Consider the following 25139-nt stretch of genomic DNA (forward strand, 5'->3'; position numbering starts at 1 on the left):
AAGGTGAAGGGGGTACCCTGTGAGTTTCAGAATTGAGGTCCGGAGGTCCTGTCCTCTTCAGCTATCTGCCTATTTCCAAATTTCCGAATACAACCTTGGCAATGACCCTGCACAAGAACTTCTGGTCGTCAGAACTGCCTTTAAGAACCTGGAGGGTCAGAGGTGATCCTGGAGCCCAAGCACACCCTAAGGGGCTCCCCACGGTCACAAGCTCGTCCTGCCCGTTTATGACAGACAAGAACACCACCACCACCACTCGGGGGAAACACTGTGCTGTCTTCATTAGGCACTAGGTCCTCTCCAGAGGTAAACATGAGTACTGTGCTTTACCCATGGGAAGTACTCCATGATCAATCACATGGGATTGGGAGGAAATGAATCAAATTTTCTTTCTGGAGGAAGTAATTCCAGGTAGCAAAAGAAAAAAATAAAGAAAAACACTACTCTTGGATGCGGTACTCTTGCTGACTTCCTTTCGCAGAGTTCTGATTCCAAACGACATTGCCGAGCTCCAAAGAATGTTATTTCCTTCATTTTCTTTATCCTCACAAAAGATTACGAAGGGGTAGGAAAGCATGGCTTCACATTTTAAATTACCCTTAAATGATCAAAACTCAGGCGAGAATGGCAATTACTGAAATTGAGTGATGTTAATTTTAAAAATAAATAAAGAGGGGGGTTCAAAGAGGACTTTTCTGCCGAGAACTGCGGGAGATGAGCTTTCCACCCCGCTCCCATCTGCAGGTGTCTCCTTTGGAAACAGCCCTGTGTTCTGTCTCTGCGGAACTACTGACAATCACTGGATGCCCCCAGAGGCTTGGAGTGTTTGTAGCATCACGGGAGATAATGAGAAAGCCCATTATATACCTATAGGGTGGTAGGGTGGTGGTGATTTTTTTTTTTTTAAACATTTGGAACAGGTAAGCAGGGAGAAAGCACTGAAAACTTGGCTGTGCTTTGAGAATGGCTCACGTCATCGGCCTCCTCTCATCACACTTCTGCAGGGTGCCAGGCAGCAAGCTAATTGGGCAACAAACTCCCCATCTAGGCTTTAGCCAGGCTGTAAATTGCTCTCACGATTTCGCACAAGCCAACGACTGAACCCGGACAGCCAGGTCCCGGTCAGCATCTGGCACGGGCATGACGAAGCACCCGAGAGAACTCAAGAGAAGCACAGTGGAGGAAATGGCTCCCACTGACTCTTTCACTTTAGAAATCGGTTAGTCTGTCAGAGGCAGAGCTGGGATTAGAACTCGGGTCTTCTGGCCCTAACAGTGTCCCTTCCCCCACACCACGCTGCTTATTTTAGCTCTGCTGTCAACATTTCAAAACAAATTTGTTTAAACTGATGGGTTTGCTCCAATGCAAAGTCCAAAAGCTAAGGAAAACCCTCAAACAAGAATTATATCATGAACAGGGTCATACAACCAACAATTCCCCACAATAACCACCTACATCAAGTGAAGAGTCATAAGGGACACACAGCCTTGGCACAGAGCGTGGTTTTTTATTGAGATATAATTCACATACCATAAAATTTGTCCTTTTATACAATTCAGCTACTTAATATATTCAGAGTTCTACAACCATCAGTATATAGTCTCAAAACACTTTCAGCACCCTAAAAAGAAATTCTGACTCATGAGCAAGTACCCCCCCTTCTTTACCCCGACCCCCTGCCAGCCCCTTACAACCACTAATCTACTTTCTATTTGTATGCATTTGTCTGTTCTGGACATTTCATATAAATGGAAGCATACAACGTGTGGTCTTTTGTGACTGGCTTCTTTCGGTTAGACTGTTTCCAAGGTTCATCCATGTTGGAACATATATCAGTACTTCATTCCTCTTTCTGGCTGAGTAACATCTTGTTGTATGGATACACCACATTTTCTTTATCCATTCACCATTTGATGAACATTTGGGTTATTTCCATCTTTCGTCTACTATGAATGTCGCTACGAATGTTCATGTACAAGATTTTTCGTAGACATGTTTTCAACTGTCTTGGGTGGACTGCTGGGTCATGATATCTCTATTTTTAACCTTCTGGGGACCTGCCAGACTGTTTTCCAAAGCAGCTGCACCGTATGACATTTCTACCGGCAACGGAGGAGCGTTCCAATGCCCCACACCCTCGACGACACTTGTTATTACCCATGCTCTCGATTCCAGCCATCCTGGCTGGCTGTGGCAGGGTTTTTGTAACAAAAAGTGACAGTTAAAATACTCTAGGGAAGCATATTCTCTGATCAGCCAGATGACCCAATCAGCCTCGCAAGTGGTAGACTAGGACAGAATACTAATTACACCGCCCTATCCTACCGCTTCTGGTACTCTCCCTAACAGTTAAGGACAGTGGCTCTCAAAATGCAGTCCCAAGACCAGCAGCACCAGTTAGAAATGCAAAGTCTCAGACTCTGCCCGGACCTACTGAGTCAGAGACTCCGGGGTTGGGACCCAGCTCCCTGTGATTCTGGTGATTCTGACACCTGCTCAAGTTCAAGGGAAGGAAGCATCTGTTGCAGGGCATCTTTGACCCTCGGGGTCAGCTTTAGCCACCTGATTAGTGGTGATTAATACACACCAAATCCATCATCCTCTGCAAATGAGAATGACAGTGCCCAAGAAAGAACTTTCTAAAGGATTCCGTCAGGTAACTCAAGTGGAAGGGTGGGACACTTTCCAGTAATGAGTGATACTGTTGATGTAAATTGTTCACAGTAGTTGATTTTGGACAAGGAAAACCTAGCTGGAAGGTAAACAGGAATTTCATAAGCACCATCCCAGGCAGTATCAGAGATATAATTTCCCTCATACTTGCTGTCCTAAACATTCCTTTTCCATTCAAAACCTCAAAGAGCATGCTGTCATAGTTCTTTAGGTTTTTGGGAAGAGGATGGCATAAGAACTTCACATTCATTAAAATAAACATTTAAACGATCATTTAAAGCACTAAAGATGGCCTCATCATACCATGTGAAATCGATCGCAAATACTCCTGTGACCCTGGTCATGTTGATTACCACCTCAAAAAATGAGGAAAACAAGTCTTTGGGAAAGTACTGCATGTTTCTCTCATATCCTGCCATTTAGAAACCTTTTCTATATACATTTCTTACAAGCTTACATATTCAGTAATGAGGGCGGGGGCAGCCTCTTTGTGGCTACATTTTTGTTACCTCCTTCAGCTCGGGCTACATTCCCTGCTTCTCTCATCTTCGGCTGGGAGTGATCAGCACAAGAGAGTGAGGCCTGACTTCAGCCAAACCCAGCGTGCCCTCAGCAACTTCCGCCCAGGTCCCCGGGAAAGGAACACCACTCACGTGTGCATGTGGATGCAGGGGGAGGACCTCACCATCAGAGCAAGAGCTGCTGTCACTCTTCCATTTGTTTCTGAAAACCCGTCCTTCACTGACAGGACTGGTTTCTATAGCATTTCTCTTGTCTGGGACACCACGGTATCTCTGAGTAAATTCAAAACCTTCTTATAAGTGTCTAGAATATCCTGAGCCGTGGGTCGTTCTGCAGGAGTCTGGCTCTTACAGGCTTTATGAATATCAAACAAATGAAACCGGACCATATCGCTCCCTTCAACATGCCCCAAAAGGAAACTAGAGACGTCTGGAATCTTCCAGATGTCGATCTTCTCGTCATAGGAGGGCATGAGGTCGTCGTCAAAAGGTGTGTCTTCTCCATAGGGCCACAGCTGCTCTGGAGCCACGAAGTCCCCGTGCAGCTCCCGGTGGCCACACTTGACGAACGTCCTGGAGCTGCGGTTCACCAGGGGCAAGGCGTCCAGGTCGTTGACCACGAGGCTGAAGTTGCTCGTCAGCAGATACTGCGACAGCGTCTTGGGCAGGTCGCTGGAGTCGCACATGACCCGCGTGCCCAGGGGGCTGTGGTGCAAGTAGTCGATGATGCTGACGTAGTCCACGGCCAGCTGCAGCCGGCGCTGCCACGTGTTCACGGTCTGGTACTTGGAAAGGTTCAGCGTCGCTTCCAGGTTGCTCAAGGAGCCCAAGGGGTGATACTCGGTAAGGAGCGTGTTGTCGTCCTCACAGTAGCCCAGCAGGGTGACCACGTGCTTACTCTGCAGCCCTTGGAGCATCTGCAGCCCGTGCCGGAAATCATCCTTCACCTCCAGACTGGTGAGCCGTGACAGCGCCACCTTGCGCTCCTTCCACTCGGCCAGGAAGACCTAAACAAGCCACAGAGAACAGGAGCCCTGAGAGTCACCTGTGCCAGCGCGCTGGACGTGGTGAGGAGAGTGCAGAAACGGGGGGACGCAGGCCCGTCCCGGAGTGGCGGGTCTCGGTGGGTTACAAAGGCACGGGCACCCGGTGCGGAAGGCAGGGCGGGCCTGGGACGGACGCTGGTGACGCCGCCACGGCCATCAGGACAGCGTGCTGGAAGGCTCCTGGGGCTGGCAGCGCGGACGTGGAGAATGGGAAGCGCATCCCCGGGAGAGGGGCCTGCAGGGTGAAGGCACCGGCTCCCACACCCTGCGGGAAAGGGCCGGGGGACCGGGGGGGGGGGCGAGTGGGAGGGGAGACCCCTGGAAGAGGGGTGAGTCGAGCCCCGCCAAGCCATCACACGTCACAGCATCACCTGCTCATCTTCCAGGGTAGCCTCGTCAACCACAAGCAGGAATCGTTTTAGGGCGGGACAACACTGTTACGCGGGCTGTGGTTCTGCATTCCTTCGGCGGTAGAGCGGAAGCTGAAGTGCCCCTCAGGCTCTAGGCCCCCCCACTGCCCCCCCCCCCAGCGCCTGACCCGGACTGCCGCGGACTCTCCATCCCTACTAGCTAGGAAAGCCTTGCAGGAAGGACTGTAACGGAGAACCTCTGACCTTCTGCTTCAGTCTCCGAAGACAAGGGGGAGACTGCAGAAGAGAGGACAGGCTCAGAAGCGGGGAGCTGGCGGCCCGGGGTGCTTCTCCGTGCTTTCTACGACTCACTGTTGAAATACAGCTCACGGCTTCCGAAACCAATTTGGAGCAGTATTTATCAAGTGCCTGTAACATCGAATCTAAAATCTATCAAGGCAGTAACGTGAAATAGATAAAAAGCTCTAGGAATAAAAATCTGACACTACTTATGAAAGCATAAACTGGAATTTACCCGTCCATCAAAAAACAGGGACGAGTCCAGCAATGGGGGGATCACTCAAGAGTAGGGTGTGGTCAGCAAAATGCATAGATTGACAGAGTTTTCACGGATAACAGTAATGTCATAAATGAAAAAGGATACAAAATTTCCTTTACGTCACTGTTCTAACTGCATAAAACAAGACAAAATTACATGGAAATCAAAGGAAATAGACTAATATTTCTCTATATGGTAAGATTCCGAGTGATTTTTTTCCTTTATGCCTTTCGGTATTTTCCAACTTTTCCAGAATGACTGTATATGATTTTCACATTTAAAAACACTTTTTAAAAGAACTCAAAAACATATCAAAAGGAGGTAAATTAAAGACCTGTGAAGATTTCTTTGGGATCTGCCAGGGGAGGTTCATCAGTGGAAAAACTCAGGTACCCACAGTTGACCTTTAATATTTAAAAGAGAAATCTTTCAGACCTTTTCAAAAACCCAAAATTGAGAAATTTCACTATGGATCATAATTTTTTTTTAATTTTTGAAGAAGATTTTATTTATTTACTTGAGAGAAAGAGAAAGCGAGAGACAGAGCATGAGCAGAGGGGGCAGGGCAGAGGGAGAGGGAGAAGTAAACTCTCCATGAGCAGGGAGCCCAACATGCGACATGCGACATGTGACATGGAACAACATGCGACACGTGACAACATGTGACATGCGGCAACATGAGACATGCGAAGTGCAGCTCCATCCCAGGACCTTGGGATCCTGACCTGAGCCAAAGGCAGACGCTTAACTGACTGAGCCACCCAGGCGCCCCTGGATCATAATTTCTATTAAAAAGTCATTTTGCTTGTATGCCTAAAACTAATATAACACTGTGTTAATTATATTTGAAGTTTTTTAAAAGCCATTTTGCTCTGGCTGCTATATGCACTGAAAGTTTCATGAATATATACACTTATTTTTCTATGAAACACATTTTCCCCATAGACCTGAGTCAACACTTAATGTGACACTTGACTTCAACACAAAAATCGTATTTTTTGTTGACAGCCTTCACTAGCTTAGACCCACCTCGTCTTAGTGTCCACCGGCACTGGCAGGTGGCTTCGGTATCATCGGCCCATTTTTCACATAAAAACAGTGATCACTCTAGGGTAGCTGCTACAATTTATTGATACATACATTTATTCAATAATAAATGGTGGGAGAAGTTCAACCACAGGCCTCATGACTTCCTCCTAAACTCCTGTTTATGTTGAATTTTTGTGCCTCAGATAAATGAAAGATTATTAAATACTATTTATTATTAAATAGTATCAGTCTTTGGGATCACTCTCAAATACCTGAAACCTTCAAAGTTAAATATTTGCAAATCAGGGATTGCTTAAGAATCGTTTCTCAGGAATCTCTAATTCAGTTGCTTTGTAACACTTTCTAAAACTCTTACTTAGAACAGTTTTACTGTTTTAAAAAATTATCAAATTAATCAAGAATACTCTTCTTGGTAAAAGTTCAAATACAGAGTAGACTTCCTTCCCCTGCTTTTACTCCCCAATCCAAAGGAAAGCTGTTAAGTGGGTAACCTTCCAGCCATTTCTGTGTGCTCTCATATGTGTTAACATGCGCTTTACAAATCGCATTTGAGATTGGGGTGGCACGAAATAACATTATAACATACATATCATACTGCAACTTGCTTTTTTCATTTAACTGATACCTCTCAGACATTCCTGTCTGTATATATATAGATCTAAGTCGTTCTTTTTAAAGCTGCATAACATTTCACAGTTTGGGTACACTACTTATGCTAGTGAGGTTTTGCAGATGATCATTTCTTTCTTTAAGACTAAATATAATAAAGATTCATGAAATTTGTCAGGGATGCAATCAGACGGATCAGGTTCTTCCTCCCATGCAGCTCTATAATCTTTAATATGATTTTATGTGATCTATTTTTAAAGACCTGATGGACATTTAAATTATTTCCCATTTTTTTCTTAATCTTTAATATGATTTTATGTGATCTATTTTTAAAGACCTGATGGACATTTAAATTATTTCCCATTTTTTTCTTATTAACAACAATGCTACAATAAATAACCTTATATTCACAACTCTGCATGCCTGCCAGCATTTCTACGAGCTGGTTAAGTAGATGGGTGACCGAAGAATATGGACTGCTATCACCACCCTCCAAAGTCTGCCGGCATGCACTCTCTCCACTCCTGCATGAGCGAATCTGAGGTCCTACAGCCTTAATCACACCACATGTTATCAGTCTTTGTACTCTGTACCAGTCTGACGAACGATAAACATTTTACTGTTCCAACTCACTCGTATTTCCCTGAGTTTTAAGTTGGTGAAAGGACCCTGGCTTTTACTCAAGGGAGAGAGGGAGCCACTGGAGGATTTGGAACAGAGGAGAGATGCTGTTTGACTTAGAATTTAACAGCAGTATTCTGGCCTTTGTGCTGTGAACAGACTGAAGAGATTTGGAGCGGGGGGCAAGTGCAGAAGCAGAGAGCCCACTTGGGAGGCTACCAAATGATCCAGGTACAAGATGATGGTGGCCTAGATGGGAGGAGGGGAGATGGGTAGAAGTCTGAGGAGTGGTCAAATTCTGGCTCTCTTCTGAGTGCAGAGACAATAGAACTTGCTGATGGATTCAACATGGATGTGAGAAAAAGAGAGAAGTCAGGATGCTTCTTCCCACATTGGTGGCCTGAGCAACCAGACCAGCAAGTTGTCATTAACCACAATGCAGAAGGATAAAGGAAAGGCAGGCTGAGGGGATGGTCTGGGACACAGTCAGTGTGAGAAACCTTCTGACATCCAAGTGGAGATGTGGGGTAGGCAGCTATACAGAAGAGTCTAGAGAGTTCAGGGCAGAGATCTTAACTGCAGAGAAAGGCAAGAGGCTGAAGGCATCCAGGGAGCGAGCATACAGGAATGACCCAAGGTTAAGAGGGATGAGGAGGTGGACCTTGCAAAAGGGACTGAGAAGTGGACACTGTTACTGCGTACTTTAAATATACAATTCAGGGGCGCCTGGGTGGCTCAGTCGGTTGAGGGTCTGACTCTTGATTTTGGCTCAGGTCATGATCTCAGGGTTGTGAGATTGAGCCCTGTATGGGTCAGTGTGCAGCCTGCTTAAGATTCTCTCTCTCCCTCTGCCCTGTCCCTGACCTCACTCACAGGCACACTCGCACGCACACTCGCTCTCTAAAAATAAATAAATATACAATTCACATAACATCTGTTTTCCAGAAAGCCTGAAGCATTAAAAATAGCTCACATAAGATCCTTCTAAATGTTACACAAAACTAGAGGGTTACAGAGTAATGTAAGAGAAACAATCAAATCCATTCTTCTGATGCAATCCAACCCAAATTTTATGGCTTTTTAATGTACTACACTTTAATTTTAAAGGGAAAAACATGCATCTAAACTCTAATGGTGATCTGTGATCTCTTAGTGTCATCACCATGGGCCAGGGACATGGAATGACATGTGAGGCCACACAGAGTGTGACCTGAATCATGCTTTGGTTGTCCACAGTAACATGGCTGGACCATCTGCCTTCTGGAAGAATTGTTTGTACTGGAATCTTTCTTCTTCCTCAATAGTACTGTTGCCCCAAATCCTCTCAGAAAATGGGCAGCTCCTTGAGATGTGGGTATTTCTGTCTTTGAGACGGCTAACAGAGTATGTACCTGGTTTTTTGTTTTGGGGGGGTTTTTTGAGAGAGAGAGAGAAAGAGAGAGACAGAGTGGTGCAAGTGGTGCAGAGGGAGAGGGAGAGAGAGAATCTTAAGCAGGCTCCATCTCACAACCCTGAGATCATGACCTGAGCCAAAATCAAGAGTCGACGCTTAATCGACTGAGCTGCCCAGGCGTCCCTGTACCTGGTTCTTTTAATGTAATCTTGGATTTAAAGATCTAAAAGGGGGCACCTGGGTGGCTCAGATGGTTAAGCGTCTGCCTTTGGCTCAGGTCATGATCCTAGGGTCCTGGGATTGAGGCCGGCATCAGGCTCCCTGCTTGGTGGGGAGCCTGCTTCTCCTCTCCCCACTCCCCCAGCTCATGCTCTCTTTCACTATCTCTATCTCAAATAAATAAATAAAATCTTAAAAAAAAAAAAAAGATCTAAAAGGGATTATATGTTAATAATACTGGAATTAAAATTAAAAACTTAATAACAGCTTGAAGTTAACAGGCATTGTGGTTCCCCCAGCTTTGGTTTTCTTTTTCAACATTCCCCTGGCAATTCAGGGTCTTTCTGGTTCCATACAAATTGTAGGACTGTTTCTTCCAGCTCTGTGAAAAATGTCAATAGTATTTTGATAGGGATGGCACTGAAAGTGTAAATTGCTCTGGGCAGCACAGACATTTTAACAATGTTTACTCTTCCAATCCGTGAGCATGGAATGTTTTTCCATCTCTTTGTGCCTTCCTCAATTTCTTTCATAAGTGTTCTGTAGTTTCTAGAGTATAGATCCTTTACATCTTTGGTTAGGTTTATTCCTAGGTATCTTATGGTTTTTGGAGCTATTGTAAATGGAATTGACTCCTTAATTTCTCTTTCTTCAGTTACATTGTTATTGTATAGAAAAGCAACTGATTTCTGTGCATTGATTTTGTATCCTGCCACATTGCTGCATTGCTGTATGAGTTCTAATAACTTGGGGGTGGAGTCTTTTGGGTTTTCCACATAAAACTTCATGTCATCTGCAAAGAGAGAGAGTTTGACTTCTTCTTTGACAATCTGAATGCATTTTATTTCTTTTTATTGTCTGATTGCTGAGGCTAGGACTTCTAGTTCTATATTGAATAATAATGGTGAGAGTGGGCATCCTTGTCCTGTTTCTGACCTTAAGGAAAAAGCTGTTTTTCCCTATTGAGAATGATATTCGCTGTGGGCTTTTCATAGATGGCTTTTATGATATTGAGGTATGTTCCTTCTATCCCTGTACTTTGAAGAGTTTTAATCAGGAACAGATGTTGTATTTTGTCAAATGCTTTCTCTACACCGATTGAGAGGATCATGATTCTTGTCTTTTCTTTTATTAATGTGCTCTATCATGTTGATTGATTTGCAAATGTTCAAGCTATATTACAAAGCTATGATCACCAAGATAGCATTGTCTTGGCACAAAAACAGACACATAGACCAATGGAACAGAACAGAGACCCCAGAAATGGGTCCTCAACTCTATGGTCAACTAATCTTCAACAAAGCAGGAAGGAACATCCAATGGATAAAAGACAGTCTCTTCAACAAATGGTGCTGGGAAAACTGGACAACCACATGCAAAAGAATGAAACTAGACAATTCTCTTACACCATAGACAAAGATAAACTCAAAATGTATGAAAGACCTCAATGAGAAACAGGAATTCATCAAAATCCTAGAGGAGAACATAAAAGTAACCTCTTTGACATTGTCCACAGCAACTTCTTTCAAGACACATCTCTAAAGGCAAGGGAAACAAAAGCAAAAATGAACTATTGGGACTTCATCAAGATAAAATCTTCTGCACAGCAAAGGAAATATTCAACAAAACTAAGTGGCAACTCATGGAATGGGAGAGATATTTGCAAATGACATTACAAATAAAGGGCTGATATCCAAGATCTATAAAGAAATTCTCAAACTCAAGACCCAAAAAATAAATAATCAAGAAATGGGCAAAAGACATGAACAGACACTTCTCCAAAGAAGACATACAAATGGCTAACAGACACATGAAAAAATGTTCAACATCACTAGCCATCAGGGGAATACAAATCAAACCACAATGAGATACCATGTTACACCAGTTAGAATGGCCAAAATTAACAAGACAGGAAACAACAAATGTTGGTGAGGATGTGGAGAAAGGGGAACCCTCTTACACTGTTGGTGGGAATGCAAGTTGGTATTGCCACTCTGGAAAACAATATGGAGGTTCCTCAAGGTGTTAAAAATAGAGCTACCCTATGACTCAGCAACTGCACTATTAGGTAATACTCCAAAGATACAGACGTAGTGAAAAGAAGGGGCACGTGTACCCCAATGTTCATAGCAACAATGTCCACAATAGCCAAACTGTGGAAGGAGCTGAGATGCCCTTCAACAGATGACTGGATAAAGAAGACATGGTTCATATATACAATGGAATATTACTCAGCCATCAGAAAGGATGAATACCCAACATTTGCATGACATGGATGGAATTGAAGGGGATTATACTAAGTGAAATAAGTTTAGCAGAGAAAGACAATTATCATATGGTTTCACTCTTACGTGGAACATAAGGAATAGAGTGGAGAACCACAGGGGAAGAGAGGGAATACTGAATGGGAAGAAATCAGAGAGGGAGACAAACCATGAGAGACTCTGGACTCTGAGAAACAAACTGAGGGTTACAGAAGGGAACGGAGTGAGGGGATGGGGTAACCAGGTGATGGGTATTAAGGAGGGCACATGTTGGGATGAACACCAGGTATTATACGCAACTAATGAATCACTGAACACTACAACAAAAACTTATGATGTACTATATGCTGGCTAACTGAACATAATTTTTTAAAAAAGTAACTGATAAAAAAATATTTCAACAATTTTTAAAAGATAAATAAATAAATAACAAAACTAAAAAGATACACATTAAATAAAATTTACCCCGCCAATCTAAATGGGATCAATGTCCCCCTGTTACCCTCGGAGAATAAGATCAGAGATGGGGAGTACAAGAGGTAGAAGGGGACTTTTTACTTTGTACTTCCCCTTCTTCTGCATATTTTAATTGAATGTACTGCTTTTTTTTTTAAAGATTTTATTTTATTTTATTCGACAGAGAGAGAGACAGCCAGTGAGAGAGGGAACACAAGCAGGGGGAGCGGGGAGAGGACGAAGCAGGCTCCCAGCGGAGGAGCCTGATGTGGGGCTCGATCCCAGAACGCCGGGATCACGCCCTGAGCCGAAGGCAGACGCTTAACCGCTGTGCCACCCAGGCGCCCCGAATGTACTGCTTTTATAATTAAAGAAAATTAAAGAAAAAAAGAAAAAGCAACAGGTCAATCTGCCTTTCAGGGGCAAGGTTGCACACTGTTCCAGGCAATCCCAAACACAAACCAAAAATACAGTCTGGGGAAAGAAGGCTTGGTTGCATGATCCCCTGAGGAGCAAAATCACTCCTGGTTGAGAACCGCTGACTTAGGGGCAAGATAGGGGACAGAAGGCAGCAAGGGGGCGGTAATTAGAAATGGCCAGTGAGGGAGCAGGAGCACTATAAAGAGGTGGTAGCACGGAGAGCCAGAGGAGTCAACCAGATGAAAGGCTGCAGAAAAGATCAAGTGAGAGGAAGACAGAAAAAAGGCCAACCCAGGTTTGCAGGTCTCTGGATAAGGGCAGTTTCTCCAGAGGGGGGTGTTTGGAAGCCGTCCTGGCAGAAGACAAGAAGTGAATGGGAAGAGAGAAGCTCTGGGCCAGATCTCTGGCAGTTCCATTACACAGGAAGCAGAACGTGCACAGAGCTTCTGAGGAAGAGGGGTTTCTATCGTGAAAGAGTGTGTTTGCATGCCAGTCAGAATGACCCGCGGAGTGGGGAAGACTGCGGGTGCAGGACAGAGTGGACAGCTTCAGGGAGAGGCGTCATGAGAAGTCACGACACCTGCGCTGGAGGGCTGACAGGTCTGCTGGCAGAGGATGAAGAAAGTCCTTTTGGGCAGCTGCTGTTTCCATAACAGCTTATGCAACAAGACCACTAGCTAAGGCAAGGGGGAAGGAAAAGTGGCGGAGGGAACAGAGTAGGATTGCTGGGCGGTGCTGAGAGTACTGCTGAGGTCTGTGGTCGTGCATGAAACTGCAGGGCTGTGGGACTTCTCTCTACCTGCGGGGCAACTACTCGAATGCAGACGCTCAGCTGGGGTCAACCGGGTTTGGGGCTCCCCGGCCAGGCATGACGGAGACATGCAGAGGAGCTACTGCACGCATCTGCACAAGATTGTCTTTGAGGGTCACAGCCAGAGTCCCTGCGGCTGTGTCAGTGCAGGAATGAAGACAGAAAGTGAAACCCTGGCGGGATCAACACACCCGACGTCCCGATGAGACTGAGGAATTACTCGAGCAAGGGCGCCGGGAGAGGAGGTGGTCAGGGAGCAGGATGCCAAGAGCTCTGGTTACAGAAATTCCTACTGAGAAGCTCATGCCTTCCAGCTTAGGGTGTCAGTGCAGAGGGGTGCCCATGCGGAGGAGCTGGTCCCAGTGATGGAAAACCCGTGACGTGTGGGAGCTGTTCCAGTAAGTGACCTTGCAGAGGAATGAGAGGTTGCCCTGTGCGGGGACCCTCCCGGGCCCCGAGCCCTGGGGCTCCAGGGGGTGAACCAGACAAGACTCCTCACTGATGGCGCTAACATCCGGTGCATAAAATACTTTTGCCCCGAGGGCAAATTTCAGCCAAAGACACAAGAAAATCAATGTAATGGCCTCACAGTCACACTTCACTTCAATAAACAAAGCTACAGTACTCAGAGTTAATATCCACATTTTTAAACCCCATATTCGCATGGGCATGATTTGTGGAGCTTCCCCAAACTCCTATCTGTCCACAAACAACAACGATTTGCCACCATCAAAGCTACCTACCCAAGGGGTGCCTGGGTGGGGCAGTTGGTTAAGCATCCGACTCTTGGTTTAAACTCAGGTCATGATCTCAGGGTCGTGAGATGGAGCCCCGCATCGGGCTCCACACTCAGTGTGGAGTCTGCTTAAAAGACATTCTCTCTCTCCCTCTCTCTCTGCTCCTCCTCCTGCTCTAATAAATAAATAAACCGTTAAAAAAAAAAAAAAGCTACCTACCCAAAAATATATCCTTCAAGGTAAAGAGCAATTATGAAAAAGAAATCCAGAAATGATCTGAGCAGTAACACAGAAACAAGTGGGCAACCAGGCCCTCAAGGTCATCTCTTTGAAGGAGACAGAAATCAAATGGGTGTAACCCCTCTTCTCTACCCACGTCCCTCCCTGGTGTTTTCTTCACATCCTAATGCTTTCGACATCATCCCAAATATATATTCCCACCTACCGCCACGGACCCAAAGGCTAGACTTGTACATCCAACCATCTGTGTCTCCATGTTCATGTTCATTCACAGCCTTAACACGTTCACCTCGTGCACACAAAATCTCTTCTTCCAGTCTTCCCAGCTCAGTAATGACAACCCTGTTCTTCTTGTTGCCTGGACCAAGAACCTTGTGGTCACCCTCTCCCTCTCTTACACCCCACAGCAGATCGATCGGGAAATCCTACTGGCTCTGCCTTTAAACCATGAGCAGAACCCATTGATTTCTCACTAGGTTCACTGCTAACACCCTTGTCAAGCTGACCATCTCCCCCCTGCAAGGCCTAGCCAATCTTCCACCCTCACCACACCTCAGTCTCCTCTCCACACATACACCACCTTCTCTCTCCACTCAAATTGCTCCAGTGGCTCTCCTGGTCCCACCAAGCCCCACGTGCCATGGCCACCACTTGGCCCTTCTCTGACCTTACGTGCTACACCTCCCATCTCAACCTGCCCTCTGGTTACACTGGCTCATCCCTGGTCCCTCAACAACCAGGCATGTTCCATCTTGGGGGCTCTGCTGTACCCATCTTTCTGACTGGAACATATTTTCCCCAAATATCCAGACAGCTCACTCTCATATCATTCTGACCACCTAGAGCAGAGAGCCGTGGCTCTTTCCTTGCCCTGCTGTCTTCTCAGCACATGTCATTAACACATTTCATCGCATATCTATCTCTTACTCATTGTCTCATCCCCCAACTAGAAAGCTTCAACCATCTTTAATTCATTACCACAGCCGTAGCACCTACAATGAATGATTAAATCTTTAAAAAAAAAACCAGTTACTTTTTCTATGGTTTTACTTTGCATAAATTCCTTTCCCTTCTCCCTGACTTCTTCCTTTAAGATGTCTCCTCTCTGGTGCGCCCGGGTGGCTCCGTCAGTTAAGCGTCTGCCTTCAGCTCAGGTCGTGATCCCAGGGTCCTGGGATCGAGCCCTGCGCTGGGCTCCCTGCTCAGTGGGGAGCCTGCTTCTCACTCTCCTCCCCACTTGCACACTCTCTCGCTATCACTATCTCTCTCTCTCAGGTAAATAAATAAAAGCTTTAAAATAAAAGATGTCTCCTTCCCACATTCATGGTGCCCTCGTCTCCCAAAACAAAAGCCAGCCGTTCATCAAGCTGCAGGCCCGTGGATGCATTTTCTGTCCCCTCCCTCTTGCCAGTCACTCAGTGTATCCTCACAAAGGAACTGTGTGCAACAACCCTTAGCCGGCCTCCAGAGGCACTGCCGCCTCAGGGGCCTCACCTACCACAGCACCGAGAATGGACGGAGTGCTCTTGAAGCTTCTATCCGAATTCACCCATTTGGTTTCTCTTTTTAAAGTAACAAAAACTTTTAAAAAGTCAATATAATACCATGATAGGGCTTGAAAAATAAGAATGAAAAAAACTGCCCATCATCTTTTCACCATAGCACAATTTCTACATGTTTCTACAAAAACACGCTAATTTTGTACAGTATTGTACAATTTGGCATTTTGCTCTTTTCACTTATCCTCATAAGATTTTTTTCATGTCGCTACACGGGGCTCCTAAACACAGTTAATGGCTGCAGAATATTCTATCAAGTAGCTGGACCATAACTAACCACTCCTTATAGTTATTATTACTGGCTTTCTGTTGCTATGGATAACAAAGCAAAGTACTCCCTGACGCACTTGGCTTCTTTCCTTCCACTGGATTAGCATAAAGGCGCAGATCGAGATCACTGGGCTCAGGATATTCTGAGGACGCTTAATGCCGAGCTGCCGTCCTGCAAGGCCACCCCATTACCGCTCGGACGTAAAGCAGCACTCACTCTCTTCACGGCTCCTTCCCCGACACGCTTCAGCTGCCTCACTTCGGTCCTCAGCTCCTCGCAGGACAGCCACGGGGAACAGTTCTCCATCGGCCCCAGTCTGAAGTGTCCGTGGGGACAGTGGGTGGAGCCCGGAGCAGAGGGAGCAGGGGCGATGAAAAACCAGTCAAGGCAGAGGTAGAGGAGCGCGTTCATGAGCACCATGGAGAGCAGCAGCCCCACGGCTGGGGGCACCGCGCTGCGGGGGGGGCCTCTGCCGCCGTCCGGGGCCTTCCTGTCCATGCTGCTGTCCTCGTGGGTTCCTGCGATGTAAAACCAAACACGAAGTAATCATAGCCAGCTTTTCCGCCATGAAGGTGTCTGGGTGACAAGGGGTTCAAAGAAGGCACGGCCTCAGGCCTCTTATGCCCAGGGATCCCACATGCCTTAGGGTCCCTGCGAGAATTAAAGAAGGTATTGCATACTAGGTTCATTCTAAATGCTCAATGTCAGCTGTTCCCATAATCAGGGTCTTCATTATGAGCCAGTCTGGGTTCATCCACTCTGGATTCGCTTAGAAGGAAGGTGTTTGTGTGTGTCTGACTTCGTGTCCCTCCCACAGCAGTTCAGCAAAATGAAAGCAAGCTGCATCTGTTAGTCCAGTGCGGCCAGGACAGAAGATGGACAAAGGAGAGCAGCGGAGATTAGATAGGGTGGGGGTGGGGGCGAGAAAGCAGACGGCCTCCTGAACCCAGCTAAGGAGTTCGGATGTTCCCTGGAAGGTACTAGAAAGCTCCCTAACATTTTTTTTTTTTAAAGATTTTATTTATTTATTTATTTGACAGAGAGAGACAGCCAGCGAGAGAGGGAACACAAGCAGGGGGAGTGGGAGAGGAAGAAGCAGGCTCATAGCGGAGGAGCCTGATGTGGGGCTCAATCCCATAATGCCAGGATCACGCCCTGAGCCGAAGGCAGACGCTTAACTGCTGTGCCACCCAGGCGCCCCTCTCCCTAACATTTTTAAGCAGCAAGGCTACTCTTCGGCAGGCATGAAAGATGTATTGGGGTGGAAGAGACGGCGGCGGGGAGACTGGGTGAAGGGCGCCGGCAGCAGTGTGAGGTAAGAGCTGAGAAGCACACGAGCCGGAGTAACGGTGCTGAGAACAGAGGCGATGATCCGGTGATCCTTGTACCAAGTAACCACCGAGAAGGCTGGACACCCACCAGTTCCCTCCAGCACTGGAGCCGGCGTGAGGCTCATGGTGGAGTCGGATATTACTGCCTAGTTGTGGGGTGGTGGAGGGGCTGGGAGGGGAGAGGACCGGAAGGACCCCAGATGTCAGGTGCCTGGCACTCGGGGTGCTTGAGGCAGGAGCTATTCGTGAACCCGAGTAGAAGTGTGTCTATACTTTGACAAGGGAGATGGTCATACCAGTGTGTTCACTCAGTGTCAGTACCGGGATGTGTTGGGGACACGAGTGACAGAAATGACCCTGTGCTTCTGAAACGACCGTGATGTGAAGTGTTACCTTCCAGGAGTGTCTTCGTTCTCTCAGCTCAGGTCTTCACCCAGACACCTGGGTCACTCAGGGTCCTGGCTGGCCCCAGGCATGGACTTGAAAATACTCTGCCACAAAGTACCAAAAAGGAGGTTTGCTGAATGAAAACTGCAACTCTGCCCATAGACAAATGGCAATAGTTCGAACGGTCTTCTCCAGGGGCTCTCCTCGGGTGTGGGCGCCCCCTGGGCCCTTGAGCCCCGGGACAGAGCAGCAGCTGCAGGAAGCCCTCTGACAGCCTGGCTGCCCTCATGAAGCCCTGCCAGCCGGTCTGAGCTCAGCGCCCCGCGTCCCCTCTCCGCTCCCCCCACCTCCATCGCCTAGTGCCGGCCATTCACGCACTCAACACACAGGAAGCCGTGTCCACACGCTTAACCCCGCTCTAGGCACTGGGGTCTGTGAGTGAACGGATGTGGTTCCTGTCCTCTCGGACCTCAGCGAGGAACCAGAGGAGGAGAGAGACAATAAATAAGTAAACAAAAAAGCTTCCCCTTGTATATCGTGCTGAGCTTTCAAGGATAGAGCCGAACAGAGGAGAAATGCCCTAGAGGAAGCTGGCCCAGAAGGCCTCTCTGAGAAGTCATGCTGCCACCAGAGGCCTGAGAGGCGACAGCCATGAAGAAAAGCAGAAGACAGCCCTTTCATACCTTCTCCTGGAGACAGTAAACCCACCTGCCATTCACAGCGCTGGACAACACCCATCAAGCCAGCTGCAAAGTTCATAGGGAACAGCGCTTCTCCTCAGTCCGCACTGCAGCTATAGTCTCAGCAACGCCCTTCTCTGATGAGTGCTTTCTAACTCGCTGAGAAACTCTGCTCTCTGAAGCCCCAGGCTATCAGAAACTGCGCCTGAAGTCCTCGCAGGAATAGGGAAGCATGCCGCTCTCGCTGGGGGAGCTGTGTCTCTGACACAGAGACGTCACCTCTACGTCCAGCTGGGTGCAGAGACGCAGAGGAGCGGCGAGATGGCGCGCAACCCCTATGTGCACCGTGCGGTCTCCCAGGCCCCAGGCCCTAGGGTCCACTTTGCAGTCCAGATCAGATCTTGACCTTTTTCCACTTTGAGGTGAAGCGATCAAAACATCGCTTCCTTTAAATTTTGCCTAAACTCCACCCATCCCCCAAATTCTGTAATAACTCTTTTCCTCTGATTGAGAGGCCATGTTCCACTGCTGCATGGTCTCACTCATTGCAATGGGTCAATAAACCTGATAGGTTCGTGCCGGTGGCCTAGGCCCCCTTCTCTTCAAACTTGTGTTCGCTCCTTCCCAAACCTTACTCTCAGCTGATGACCTTGTTTCCTATTTTCCTGAAAAATCAGAAGCAATCAGAGAGCCTCAAGCCCCCAACCTCATTGCAGGTTCCTGCCCCCCTCCCTTTTCTGCTGCAATGACAAGACAACAGACTGGCCCGAGCTCCCAGCCCTGTGCCTGCGCAAGCAACACCCTTCCCTGCCTCCCCACCTGCTCTGGACACTGCCTCCGCCCTGCAACCCGATCACTACCAGTGCACCCTAACTTCTCCCACCATGAAAACACCCTTGTCACCCCTCTGTCCCCTCCAGTTACTGCCCTATGTCTCTCTTCTCTTTTTGGTCAACTCCTTTAAAGACTATCTGTGCTTACTTTCTCCATCACTCCCTCCTTCTCTAGAACCCGCTGCTACTTCGCCCACACTGACCCCATCGCGGTGGCCTCGCTGTTGCTGAACACAGCAGTCAGTTCAGTGGCGGGCTTGAACACTCGGTGGCGTCTGGCATGGCTGATCACCCCGTCCTCCTTGAAACGCCTTTGTTACCAGGTTCTCAGGAAGGTGCACTCTGGCGGCTCCTCTTGCCTTGGACTCTAAACTGGTGGAGTGTCCAAGGCTTGGACAGACCTCTGTACTCACGCTCTGGGTGATCTCGTCGAGACTCGTGCTCTCTGTCCCCACGTGCTGAGCTCCCGGTGTAAAGCCCCAGGCCCAGCCTCCCCAGAATGCCACGCTTGCTAACTTGACATCTCTACTTGGATGCCCGAAGGAAAATTCAAAAACAGTATTTCTTCTCAACGGTAAAAAGACAAATAACTCAATGTGGAAATGCGCAAAGAACTGGAACAGACGTTTATCCAGAGAAGATATGCAGAGAGCCAACAGGCACATGAAAGTCTCCACTTCACTAGTCATCAGGAAAATGCAAATCAAAACCACAATGAGATCCCGCCTCATACCCACTAGGACGGCTGTCATCAAAGAGGCAAGAACAAGTGTTGACAAAGATGAGGGAAAATAGGAACCTTATACGTTGCTGGTGGCGATATAAATGATGCGGCCACTGTGGAAAACAGTCTGGAAGTTCCTCGAAAGGTCAAACACAGGGTCACCCATGCAAACCCATTGCTCGGTATTTGCCCAAGGGAAGTGAAAACGTTCATTCATATGAACCGTAGTCACCAGGACATGAACGTCCACAGCAGCATTATTCATAAGAGCCAAATAGTGGAAATATCCTGAAGTCCATCAACTGATACATGGACAAATGAAATCTGATCTATCCATACATGGACTATTTATCACCCATAAAAAGAAATAAAGCACTAATACATGATGTAACATGGACGAAACTCGAAAACTTGATGCTAAGTGAAATAAGACAGACATAAAAGGTCACGTATCATAGGATCCTGTTTATATGAAATGTTCAGAAGAGGCACATCCAGAGACAAAAGGAGGTTAGTGACTGCTCGGGGATGAGTGAAAGGGGAAAGGGGGGGTGGCTGCTAATGGGCACAGGATTTCTTTTTGGATGAAAACGTTCTGAAATTAGTGGTGGTGAATGCCCAACCTCGTGACTATACTAAAAATCACTGAACTGTACACTTCAAAAAGCAAACTTAACGGTATGTGAATTCTATCTCAACTTCAACAAAACAAAATGCTTCCCAAACACAACAACTGCTCTTTCCCCACCATCTGCTGTTTTCAGCATTCAGACCCTCAGGACGCAACAACTCTACCCTTCCGGCGACCCAGTCCCAGTGAGGCTGCATGTAAGGGTCAGCACAGCAACACTGCTTCCTCTGAGCAAAATTTGAGCAGCAATGGACTCTTATACAACTCAGTGGAGTTCTTTTTTTATTAATTTAAAAAAAAATGCTGCTGTGCAAATCCCTGCCGTGATTACGAGGCATTCAGCAAACACTGGCTCCACTGAGTTGCTCCAGCCTCACTCAAGTCTCCCCCTTTTCTTGACCCAGTGCCATCTGCTCACCTGCCCCCGGGCTTTCCAGCTACGCGCATCGGGGTGTGAGGGCTCATGGCTCACCTTTCCCACAAAAACTCCAGCCCCGCACCTTTCTCTCTGGCCCATTCCCTCCTGTCTTCAGGGACTTCGACTAAAACTAGGATGACGTTTCCCATTCGGCCCTCACAGTCTCGTGGGCTTCCTCCATCGGCACCTGGTTCTTAGAAGGTGCTCCTAAAGAAATGGATAAAACAACTGCCATCTCTCTTTCCCAACATTCAAAATGACCAAGTGTGGCTCAACTTAGACCTTAGGTCAGGAAACAGCCCTTTTTTCTGTAAAGGGCCGGATAGCAAATATTTAGGTGTAGGGGCCAAAAGTTGAAATCCAGTGACAACCGCATCACGTGACTTGGGGGGCACCAAGCAGCAGTGTAAAGCGATGACAGGCCATAAGTTCTCTGTCACTGTCATTCAACTCTGTCACCAGGGTGTGAAAGCAGCCCCCCACATTACAGAAACAAAGAGGGTGGCTGTGTTTGAATAAAACTTTACTTACGGACAATGAAATTTGAATTTCATATAGTTTTCATGTGTCACAAAAGATTATTCCTCTTTTGATATCACCCCCCCCCCAGCGTTAAAAAAGGTAAAATGCATTCTTAGCTTGCAGGTCATGCAAACACAAGTGGCGGGTAGAAGCTGGCCGAGCCCTGCGCCGGGTGATGCTGTCGCAGACCATCCTTCCATCCTGTGCATTCCCTCTGTGTAATCTCACTCACGCACGTGGCGACGGCATTGGTTTCTAAGTCTCTACTGTGGCCTGGATCTTTCTCCTACACTTCACTCCGCTGGTTCGTCAAGGCCTGGGATGTCCGTAAGTGAGCTCTTTCCTGTCACCAGCATGCCCCTTCTCCAGGGTTCCCTCACTGTGACAGGCATACAACCCACTCACTTGCTCAAGTCACAAAACAGGTGACTTGGTTCCGCCCTCCCCCAACCTCTAATCATCACGTACAGTCAATTCTATTCTCTCACCCAAACCTCTCTCAAATCGGCTGGCTTCTCCCCTTCTCACCCCCTGGTCTAGGCCTCCAGCATCTCTCACCTGGGCTTCCGCAACAGCTTCCTGCATGGACTCCCACTTCTTACTCTTTTCCAGTCCATTCTCCACACAGCAAACAGAATTTTTTTTTCTTTCCTGAAATGTTTCAAGCACGGACAAAAACTAAAAAATAAGATCATGAACACCCCTCCAAACTGAGGGCTTCAGAGGGAAGGGGGGTGGGGGAATAGGCTGGTGATGGGTAGTAAGGAGGGCACGTATTGCATGGTGCACTGGGTGTTATACGCAACTAATGAATCATCGAACTTTACATCAGAAACCAGGGATGTACTGTATGGTGACTAACATAATATAATAAAAAACATTAAAATAAAAAAATTAAAAAAATGAACACCCCTCCAGCTTTGCCAAGTAACAGTGCATGATATTTTTTGGAAGATCTTTTTTTAAAGAAATAAAATATTACATATATAGTTGGAGCCCCTTTGGACCCCTCCCAGTCCTATTCTGCTCCCTCCCAAGAAGTAAGCAGCACCCACCACCCACAAGCTGATGGACATCAGTTCTCAAACTGCGGCCCCGGGACCTGCAGCGGCAGTATCACCTAGAACTTGTGAGAAATGTGAGTTCCTGAGTCCTCACTCCAGATCTCCTGAATCAGAAACTCTCAGGTGAGGCCCAGAAATCTGTTTTAACAAGTCCTCCAGGGGATTTGGATGCATGCCAAAGCGCAAGAATGTCTGGTGAACAGCATTTCCACACATACTCCTTATTTTCACCGCCAGCACGCGCCTACAAATAACAGCGCATCCTACATGCATGTTTGCGAGCTGTAGGCAGGCAGTACCGTACTGTATACATCCACGCGGCTTCCGAGGTTTATCCCCGCAGATACAGCCAACTCTAGGGTGCCATTTTCCCTTGTTTAGCTATACCACAGCCAGCAAAGCAAGTTTCGTACACACCTCCTTCTGCACATGTGGGAAGTGTCTCGCTGGCATATAGAGGGTGATCCTTCTAAAGCACAAATCTGATTACTCCTTGCTTAAAACCAACTAACTATCCTCTTCTGTCCTCAGGACAAGTCCAGACTCCTAGAAGGCCCCCTGAGCTCCAGCCCTGTCCAGCTCTCCAGACGCCTCCTTGCACCCCACACGCTAGGCCCGGAGCCTCCCTCCGTTCTAGCAGTCGTCCCTCTGAGATGCCCAGGCTCTGGCATGGTGTGTCCCTTCTTTCTCCACTGTGAGCTCCCAGGGGATTGTCTGCCTGCTTTGTGGGCCCCTGGATCCTCAGCAGCTGGCGTTCAGCAGGGACTCAGGAAAAATGCACTGATTGCCTGATCACTCGGGGATCCTCTCTGCTGCTTTCGTACTCCCGCTGAATCTGCTCTTTCTCTCTTCCGGCTCCTGTCCTCTGATGCTCTCATCCAGCACCTCCTCCAATCTGAGTTCACCAGCGTTTTACTTCTCGAACCCCCTTGCTGGGACCTGCCATGATCCCATCTTACCATAGGTAGTAAAGTCAGTTGTATAGGACCTGAAGCTTACATAATTTTTTTTCTTTTGGAGGGATACCACTTTCTTCATTTCCAAACAAAGGCTGCCAACATCAGGTAGGAAATTCTGTAGAACTCTAGAAATTCATATTTTCTAATCTTCATTACATCATTACCCAGTTACCCACTTTTTAAAAAAGATTTTATTTATTTGACACAGAAAGAGAGAGAGAGAGTACAAGCAGGGGGAGCGGGAGAGGGAGAAGCAGGCTTCCCACTGAGCAGGGAGCCCAACGCGGGGTGGGGGGTGGGGTGGATCCCAGGACCCCGGGATCAGGACCTGAGAAGGCAGATGCTTAACCTACTGAGCCACCCATGCACCCCACCATTACCCATTTAATGCATTTCTTGTGGACCCTGACGTTACATGCCTCAATAATCTTTCAATTATCCCTAAGCCCTCACATCCACTTCTGAATTCTCAGAAAAAAACCACTCACCCAAAAATTCAACTAACTTTTACACAGTGTCAACCTCACACCAATTCTGTGAGCCATATATAATTATTATTCCCATTTACCAGAGGAGAGAACTAAGGTGAAGTGACTTAGCCAAGGTCACTAAACTGTACATGGAGGAGCCAAGTTTTCTGGCCTTTAACTCACCTTCTTTCTCTAAATCCTGCCTCAGGTGTTGGACCGAATTGAACATAGCATGGTCACTGCATAGGGTGGGAGGTGGACCTCAGACTGCCCATTTCTTAAAGAAATCTTTAACCCTACCCTAACGCCTGACGGGCCTTTTTCTTTTACAGGCACATTTTTGGAGTAGGCTGCCCAGAGCTCTGGATTGGCTGAATGGCCTATTTTTGTTGTAAGCAAATAAGCAAATAAGCAAAAGGACACTGACAGTTGCTGGTTTCCAAGGAATAAAGATTGTGGGGCCAGTTGGGTAGGAGAAATTCAGGCACTGTTTAGACACAAAGGACTTCTCACATTGATAGTTAAAAGTTCGTAATGGAAAAAATTGGAAACCGCTGCTCTACACTCACAGCTCATTTAAAAGAAAGAAAAGCAATAGCACAAAATTAGTTTTTACCGATTTACAGAATATTCAATTCAACCAGAGAAGAAACGAATTGGTGCCACCCAATATAATTGAGAACAGAATCCCATCTTGCCCACAGAACACAAGGTACATTAAAATAATTATTTTAAATATTTCGGATGCTTACTTAGCCGTAAGGTGCTAGTCAAGGTAAAAAGGTTGGAGAAGACAAGACTACTGACCACGTGGCTAAGCCAGCCTTTAGAAACAGAGCGGCACGGGGCTACCCCCACCACCGAGGCCCGCGCCTGGAGGCAGATGGCAGTGGCGGCACGAAGGATCCCGCGCACGACCGACGCCGGCAGGAGGGAGCCGAAGCCTGAGCCGGGCCGGGTCGCCCGCCAGGCCAAGGTGCGGCTGGGCCGCGGGGCGCGACGCGGAGGGGCCGCCCGACAGGGGCAGGCCCCGCAGGAAGCCCCGCCGCCCTCCGGCTCCGCAGTCCTTGGCTCTCTCGGGTCTGGCCAGGACGCTGCGCGCCGGCCCGCCGCTCCCCCGCGCTCCCCCGCGCTCCCCCCGCGCTCCCCCGCGCTCCCCCGCGCTCCCCCGCGCTCCCCCGCGCTCCCCCGCGCTCCCCCGCGCTCCCCCGCGCTCCCCCGCGCTCCCCCGCCCGCGCGCCGCTCCCACCTGCCGCCCGCCGCGCCTACCTGCGGCCCAGGGTCGGGCACGCGGCCTCCTGCGCCGGCGCGGCCGGAAACG

The 25139-nt window shown here is 47.7% G+C and overlaps 1 protein-coding gene across 10 annotated transcripts; it reads right to left on the minus strand.

Moving 5' to 3' along the window:
* Nucleotides 1-1660: 1660 nt before the first annotated feature.
* On the minus strand, nt 1661-25139 carry POMK (protein O-mannose kinase). Of its 10 annotated transcripts, XM_045779147.2 has the most exons (5): nt 25088-25139; nt 21884-21976; nt 17524-17621; nt 16016-16317; nt 1661-4201 (listed from the first exon to the last, which is right to left on the minus strand). In XM_045779147.2, exons 4-5 carry the CDS (start codon nt 16295-16297, stop codon nt 3431-3433), a joined length of 1053 nt encoding a protein of 350 aa, XP_045635103.2. In that variant the 5' UTR covers nt 16298-16317; nt 17524-17621; nt 21884-21976; nt 25088-25139; the 3' UTR covers nt 1661-3430. The 10 variants fall into 10 exon arrangements, with proteins under 10 accessions (XP_045635103.2, XP_087712480.1, XP_045635097.2 ...); XM_087856354.1 differs by lacking the exon at nt 17524-17621; XM_045779141.2 differs by having other exon boundaries at nt 17524-21976.

The sequence above is a fragment of the Ursus americanus genome, chromosome 27 (genome assembly GCF_024610735.1).
Source record: "Ursus americanus isolate L20-20 chromosome 27, mUrsAme1.1.p, whole genome shotgun sequence".
NCBI classification, from domain to species: Eukaryota; Metazoa; Chordata; class Mammalia; order Carnivora; family Ursidae; genus Ursus; species Ursus americanus.

What these genes read in the sequence shown, in the direction of transcription:
- POMK (XM_087856354.1), bottom strand. Translation starts at nt 16,297, where the DNA reads ATGGACAGGAAGGCCCCGGACGGCGGCAGAGGCCCCCCCCGCAGCGCG. An exon ending in GGGAAGGAGCCGTGAAGAGA is followed by an intron (nt 4,202 to 16,015) that starts GTGAGTGCTGCT and finishes TGGCTTGTTTAG; the next exon opens with GTCTTCCTGGCCGAGTGGAA.